The 8,329-nt window shown below is 42.0% G+C and overlaps 1 protein-coding gene across 6 annotated transcripts in view; it reads right to left on the bottom strand.

Annotated features, from left to right (window-relative positions):
* Positions 1-389: 389 nt before the first annotated feature.
* RBFOX2 (RNA binding fox-1 homolog 2) overlaps positions 390-8,329 on the bottom strand; it is a 531,916-nt gene continuing 523,976 nt past the window's right edge. For all 6 annotated transcript variants that reach the window (XM_040408532.1, XM_040408531.1, XM_040408536.1 and 3 more), the window contains one exon: positions 390-857. In XM_040408532.1, the coding sequence (XP_040264466.1) occupies positions 813-857 (45 nt within the window). In that variant the 3' untranslated portion in view covers positions 390-812. The remainder of the gene's footprint in view (positions 858-8,329) is intronic.

The following is an 8,329-nucleotide window of genomic DNA, read 5'->3' as shown; positions in this document are numbered from 1 at the left end:
AAAAGGTTTGTAAATATTGTACTGCATTCATAGTAACATAGTACATAAAGGCCAAAAAAAGACATTTGTCCATCTAGTTCGGCCTGTCATCCTGCAAGTATCCATTAAACTATGTGCTTTTCCTGCACAAAACAATTGTCCTACACAGGGTACTAAATAAATTATTAGCTAAGAATTCAGACAGCTGAGAATACACAGGAAATCTCGAAGTAATGCAGGTAGTAAAAACATGTCCATTCATATCTAGATTTTGGACCATTGTTAAGGTATACTTTTAGTTAATTTTAAAATCTTTTTGGAGAACACTTTGCATTATCCATCCTTCACACCAGCGGGATTTACTTAACGGAACTGGTAATTAAGAAATAATAAACTTTCCTAGTCTTCTATTAATCTTGCAACACCATTTATGTTGTCCTATTTTCTTCTTACAGGCACAGAAATAATAGTAATAAAAGCTCACAACACAGTTATGTAAATATTATATACACACACACACACGTTTACCACAGTTGAAAAAAATATCTTTGGAACAAAATGAACACACCCCTTAAAACAAAAAGTAAATGCAGAAATAAAAATTGCAATTTGAAAGAAAACTGAGGTATAAAAAAAATGTCCTTTTTGTTTGATTTGTATATATTTCGGTTGTATCCATCCATCTTGCATTGCCAGAAAATTCCTAGAGGAGTTTCTTTAAGTATTGCAAAAGCCACGCCTCGCAAACGTTGACAGTAGGGGGAAGGGGAACAGGCAAAAGGGGAGAAAGGGCAGTTTTGTCCAGGTTGAACTAACAATAAGCTTACGTCACTTCAGTACGGAGCAAATCGGCTGTAACCGCCTCTGTATAAACTCGCCTGAAAAGGAACAATAAGTTTTAGTTTTACAGTTCAAATAGCAAAGCAAAGAAAAAATTCAATAGATAATGATAACGCTGTAGTGTCTCATGCATATATATCAGCAGGAATGCCAGCCTAAATAAAAGCAACAACAACTCTGATTGATAATTAACATTTAGAGATGAGGAAATGAGTGATGAAAGGGACTTTCAATTAAATTACTCAGATGAAAACAAAACTTGGAAATACACTTCATGGAGTGATAGAAGACTAAAAAAATCAAGTCATTTTTCTAATTCGTATGAAAATGGTGCGGAATCTGAGTTCTTGTATCCTCACAGATTAACTGATGGAAGTGGCCATGACACATTTACCAGGCATAGCTCATAGATTTTTAGTGGCAGTGACTGGTATATCAGGTCACTGCTGCCCAGTTCCATTTCAGAACATTACAACACATATGGAACTGTGCCTGTTAAACAATTAAAGTAGTGAACTAAAGCCTTGCTTTGAGAGTTTAACTAATGCTAATCCAATATTGAAGATTGAGGAGAGCCTATCAATTTCAATGTGCACTTGACCCAATCCCATCCCACCTCATCCCTAACCTCACCACAGTGTTTATCCCAGCCCTAACTCATCTCTTCAACCTATCACTAACCTCTGGTGTCTTCACATATCAGCCGTCCACAACCTGTCCCCTCCCTACATCTCTGAGCTACTTTCCGGATACATCCCCACACGCACACTCTCCGATCCTCACAAGACCTCCTTCGCTCCTCTCCTCTTATCAACTCTTCCCACAATCGCCTCCAAGATTTCTCCTGTGCATCCCCCACACTCTGGAACTCGCTACCCCAACATATCAGACTCTCACCTACAGTGGAATCCTTCAAAAGAAACCTGAAAACCCACCTCTTCAGACAAGCCTACAACCAGTGACCCTGCTGCCTCTATACCGCCATGACCAACTTAACCCGCACCTACTGTGTCCTTCTCCCATACCATGTAGATTGTAAGCCCTCACGGGCAGAGCCCCCCCTTTTTCTTTCTGTACCAGTTTGTAACTTGTCTTGTTTATGATTAGTGCAATTGTCTGTCTTATGTATGTGCACCCCTTATCACATGTACAGCGCTATGGAATGAATGGCGCTTAAATAATAATAATAATAATAATAACTCAGAAAAACCCTTTAATTTTAAAGATCCAATGCCCTGTCTGTTTAAAGAGGAGCCGTCAACACAAAATGCAATGCAATCTGAAAGCACCATGTTACAGAGCAGGAGATGCCGAGCAGATTGATCATTTTTTGGCAAAAGATTCAGTAAAACTTGTAAATTTACACATTTATATATTTTTTCACTTTTGTATGCACACTTATAAACACAATGCCATCATTCACTATTAACCCATTCCAACTGTTAGAAAAAGCAGAGATATAAATGTAAAAAGAGAAGGCTGCACACGCACATAATTGGTCTTTTATGGGTTTAGGCATACACCTTGATATGTTGAGGTGTGGTTCCTGGCACATACTCATTTTATCTAGCACTGTGAGTATGTTATTGAGGTGAATAAGGGCACATTTTTATGTGCTCGTTGAGTAGTATACACATTTGCACTGGTACGGTGCGGGCGCACTTGAATGAGGTGCAGATTTCAGGTGGATTTTCTGCATACAAATATGCAACATGTGCAGGTAGCCTTAGGGTGCGGTGCAAATTTGTGTACAGAAAATCTGCAAGAAATCAGCACCAAAACTGTAATAAATGTATTGCGGTTTTGGTGTGGTTTTTTTTATGCATTTTTTGACATGCTGTAGATTGTAAAATGCTCACAATGGGTCAATTTGCGCACCTAAGGAAAACAAGCAAAGTGAACACGAGATTTGTCAAATCTCTAACTTTGCTGGTACTGTATTACATTGTTTTTTCACACTTAGGCTACATTAACACCACCGTAAGTGTTTTGTGGTCCACTAATTGCGGATCCGCAAAACACAGATACTGGGCGTGTGCGTTCTTTGCGGACCGCACATGGACGGCGCTGTATAGAGAATGCTATTCTTGTCCACAGTTGCGGACAAGAACAGGAGATGCTCTATATTTTTTGCGGAATGGAACGGTGTGCTGTCTGCATCTTTTGCGGCCCCCCATTGAAATGAATGGGTTCGCACCCGTTCCACAAAATTGCGGAACGGATGTGGATCCATCTATACGGTCGTGTGAATGCACCCTAAATCTGCACAGAAAAACCACAAGTAATCTGCACCGTTTGCAGCCAACCTAAAGCTGCTTATATGAAGCAAAGTTTTAACTCTTCTGAATCACCTCAAGAAAAATCTATATTCATTCATTAGGGCATCATAGGCCCAGGGCTGTTTTTGGGCCCCCTCCCATATTACCTTCTCTGTTCCAATCCATAGTTTTTCATACAAGTCACAACTGTACCCTAAATGTATCCTATAGAACACCACATAACAAAATGATAACTATTTGAGTACAGATAATGGGGTAGATGTCACTGGCAATACGATGGCACTCACTGAGTGCTGATGTGGCACCATATTGCCAGTTTGCAACCAAAAAGAGCTTGTTCACACGACCGTGTGAAGCCTGTGCAATGCACTGGCACCATCCATGGGGCAGCTGCATAAAGATAGAGCAAGTTTTTTAGTAAGATAGTACTGTTCTATGAAGGGCCAGCTGTTCCGCAAAATACGGAATGCACACGAATGTCATCCGTAATTTTTGAGGATCTGTTTTTTGCGGACCACAAAATACATATGGTCGTGTACAAGAGGCCTAAGAAACATGGGGAGACAATGTGTGTCAAATTTGATGCAAGGAAAAGTGGACTAGTTGCTCATAGAAGCCAGTCAGATCTTCAGATCATTTTTCTCAGATCATTGAGGTAGGTTATCCTGGAGTATTTCAATTAGAATAATTATTTAATTCCCTATCTGCATGCATTTATGAGGGATTGTTCCTGTCAGTTTTTATGAGGAGGTAAATTAGGAGTCATTGGTTGTCTTCCCAAGCATATTATGCCACTTAAATTTGTGCATGACATGAGATTGCTTGGACTGGGAGAAGTTCGTGTGGAAGTTAAGGTGCATTTACACGTCTCGAGAATTGAGAACGACTGTTCCTGTGAAAGGTTGTTCCCGACAATCTGGCCATGTAAATGTGCCACCGATCACCCGATTAACATGCAGAATGCTCGTTCATCGGGTGATCCCGTTTATGCAGGCAACACTGATCATAGCTTTTGGGCAGCAGGTCGTGCTGACAGTGATCTGCTGCCGATTCCTACAGTGAAGGAGATTGTTACCTGTAAATACAACGGTCTCCTTCACTGAATGAGCAGCCGACAATTGGCCGCTCAAACGGCCTGTGTAAATCCAGCTTAACTGGCTAAATTCATAAAAAACTGATTACACAGTAAAACATCAACCTTTGAAGAGGATACTGAACTGTGTGTAAAGTAATTAACACAAAAGAGGAATATACTACTACAGATGGATCTGGGTTAGTGAGGAGTGAATTTCTTGAAATTAGTTTTGGGTCAGATTCTAACAAATTGTCTAAAAAAATCTGATTTGTGAATTAGTTCTACCTGAGTGATCCATTTTGCCTGACAACTGGTATATGACACTTTGGGGTCTCATGGGACTAATTTTTTCTGGTCTTTTTTATTTTCATTTCTTTTTTAACAAGCAGCCAAAAATTCTGCCTTAAAGGGGTTGTGTCTCCTCAAATGTTGGTGGAATATCGCTAGGATATGCGACCGATTTCTATAACGGGGGCCCCAAAGTGAACGAAAGCGCACTGTGCATTCACGGCGTGCTTTCCATTCACTTATATGGGATTTCCAAAAATAGCTGAGCTACAGCGCTCGGCTATTTTCAGAAGTCCCATAGATATGAATGGATGATGCACTAAAATGCGCTGAATATAACTCAGCAAAATGTATACTATGTGTAGAAGCTTTATTTTTATTTTTTCTTTCCACAGCAGTTGCCCTGATTTTCTTCAATAATATGGCCAGGGACATCCGCACATTTGGATATCATACCGTGCAGGATGTTTTTATCTTAGTTTTTTCTGTGATTTCTTTTGTCTATGTAGTATTTTCTTGAGGGAGTGGCACCTTCAAGTGTGAAAGTGTGAATAGGTGCTATTTTATCTTGGGAGTAGCATTCCTCTGCACTTTTGCCCTTCCTATCCAATAGAGCGCCTTGATTAGGTGGTAGCAAAGATGAAGAAGGTCACGGCACTCCAGAAGCAAATTCAATGTGTTTTAATCCACCAAATGTACAGCAGCAACGTTTCGACAACAGTCTTTTTCAAGTCTCGACAAGTCTTTTTCAAGTCTTTTTCGTGGCGTCAGGCCGAGACCTGACGCCACGAGCACCGCCGCAAAGTCTCTTGAATGTTTTCAAGTAAGTGGTGCTGTCCTACCATACATTTTTGTTGCCTTGATTAGGTGGTACATATGGGTGTGCTTGCTCCTCCTCCCATTGGTTGCTTGATGCACATGGAGGGGACTAGGAGCAGCACACCATATGTGCGGCGTCTGCGCTCCTGAACATAGAAGCCCAATGGCTTAGGTAGGTTTAGCGTAGGACCCGCCTGACCCGAGACCACCTTGGCGCTTGGTAGGCGGGCTCAGATGTGTTTTGATCAAAATATATTGGCTAAGTGTCTCAGATATTATCATATAAGAGTGAGGACTTTGTCCATATATAATGCTTGCATCTACTTTACTAAGTGCATTATTATCTTATTTCTGTGATTTTCTTCAATAATATGGCCAGGGACATCCGCACATTTGTATATCATACCGCGCAGGATGTTTTTCTCTTCGTTTTTTCTGTGATTTTTTTGTCACAGCAGCTGCCCTCACTATAAAACACACAGTACTTCCCTACTGATAAAATCTGACTTTCTACCTACCAATTTAATATAACTAAATATATCTTCTTTACAATGACAACACTATCCCTGCAAGACCCTAAGATGGCTGGCTTGTGTGTGTAATTGGTGCCTTCCAGAGAAATGGCAAACATGCCCTCTCCTCACTGGCACACAACTAGCACACAGCCTGATACAACATCTTGGTCAAATCCATGCCTCCTGGTTTACGGTCAGGCTGCCTGCAAAGCTTTGTGAGAAAGCCCCTCATCCAGGATCCCTTCCAATGTCATGTGATCCTGTGTTTTCCTCCTCCCTGCCCTGTTTCCCTTGCTAGTGTAAAAGTAAAATGGTAAATCGCAGAAACTACAGATGTGTGGCAGAAGAATTTGTGACGAGTCCAATTGGTTTAGAATCAATTCACTTCTCTCTTATTTGGATAGGTTAGAGGCTTAGGCAGAAGTGGAAAAATAGGATGAGGATAGAAAATATGTCACCAGTACATACTAATTGAGAAAACACTGGGTAAAACTGACAGGAGAGAAGTCCATGTACACTTTTTGGGGGCAATATTTTTTTTGATTATTGCATTGTACTCATTTTGAGCTAAATCATTTTTCAATTGGTCTTTATTAAAAATTTTGAAGCCTTATCCTTATGCAGCCTTGAGTTTTCTAGTAGGCTCTGAAATTTCACTGTGTTCCGTTAGGCAGCTCAGCTGATGGCCCCTTATGTTTGATCTCCTAAACATTCCTAATAACGCAATTCTTATCTTATAAGAATGTGGCTTAAATAAACGTTTATGATCTTTTAGTAATTTAGAGATCAGGTTTATTAGATGACCGGCACAAAGTGAAAGTACCATTCACAAAGCTAGACAAACTGTTAAACCTTTGTGACAGTACAGCTCAATATTTTCAATAAAGACAAACTGAAAAATTAATAAAACCCAAAATGAGTAAAGTGCAATCATAAAAAATTGCCCCCAAAGGTGTATATAGCCTTTGAGTTTACGGCAAAAAATAAAAATACAAAAACTAACTTTAGCAACCAAATTTAGCAGATAAATTTAAGGCTAATAAGATCACAGTGTAGAGATGAGCGAATCGAGGTTGACGAACAGGAATTCCATCTGAATTTCAGGAAAAATTTGATTCGTCCAAAAGTCGTGGTAACGAACCACATTTTTTCTAAAATGGCTGCTGCACATGTTAGAACGAGGAAGAAGAAGAGAATGAGGGACCACCCACAATGCAATGCATGCAGCCAGCCAATCAGCAGCTAGCCAGCCCCCGCTAGTGCAGGGAGAGACGTGACGGGCACTAAGGACAGTGTTTAGGAAACAATTTATTCACCAAAAAAAACAAACAAAAAAAAAAACTATTGGGCAGGTCAGAGAAAGATTATTCATAGTGTAAGTAAAGGATAGGGAGGCATTATCAGCACTGTAGGGAGAGAGCAGCGTGTTTTGACCAGCAACCCAGCTGTCCTTGAATGGTTAACTTGGTCTTCTACTTTGTTGCAGATGACATCAGACACCCCCAGCCAGGAGTCTGTGTGTTCCTCTGACACGACGCTTAGTTGGCATGGCCCAGGAAGAAGCTCTATGCCCCCACCTGTCCTGAACCTGCCTCTGTCATTCCGTTCCTTCAGCTCGAGAAGTAGTGAATGCTGTTGGCTCAGCTCCACTTTGCAGCAAGGATGAGATTCTAGAGGACAGTCAGCAGCTACTACCCAGCCAAGATCTGGAAGAGAGATGCTTCCTCTTTTAGGCAGGCAAGTAGCGATGATGAGAGTCGCGTGGGAGCTGGTGTTGCGTATGGTCAAGCACATGGCCCTGAGACTGGTGAGGGCGACAGTGACATGCAGACAGTAGCAGATGATGATGTTGCCGATCGCACATGGAAGCCGGGTGAAGAGGAGCCTTCATCATCATCAGGAGAAGAGGGTGGCAGCTTGTGCGTGAGGCAGCGGCTGAACCAGCAGAGTGGTAGCATGGCCGTGAGTCAGCAGGGTGACAGCAGTGGGAGGTCGGGAGCCAGACGTGCCCAGGGTAGGCCGCCCCCTAAGAAGCAGCCTACCTGTCCGTAAAGAAGTAGCAGTGCAGGGGTTCACAAAGGCAGTCAGCACAGAGTGGTGGGAGGAAAATGCCCTACTCTGTGTGGTAATTTTTCATCAAGCTGCCGGAGGATGTCCGCTTGGCCATTTGCAGAATCTGTGGAAAGAAGGTAAAGCGTGGCCAGGGAGCCAATGTTGGCACCACGGCCCTGCGTCAACACATGCAGCGTCACCATAAAGTGGCCTGGGGAAACGGTGGCTCTAATGTAGTGGTACAGCCTGATGAAGCCACCGCTGCATCACCCAGTGGCCCGCACTCCTTTTACTGCAGTCAAGGCCCCACCACCTCAGCAGAAGGTAGCTGTGTTTCTTTCCCATCATCTACTGGTCTTGATGCTCCTGCACCCTCCTTGTCACTCATTTCGTCAGTAATCGAATAACAGAGGCAATTGCAAAAAGACAACAGTTTTTAGAGTACTCATCCAACAGCGCAGAAGCTGAACATGCTCCTGACC

This window comes from Bufo bufo, chromosome 9, assembly GCF_905171765.1.
Source record: "Bufo bufo chromosome 9, aBufBuf1.1, whole genome shotgun sequence".
NCBI lineage: Eukaryota > Metazoa > Chordata > Amphibia > Anura > Bufonidae > Bufo > Bufo bufo.
Note: the sequence above shows the minus strand (reverse complement) of the source record. Positions and strands in the feature narration are given on the sequence as shown.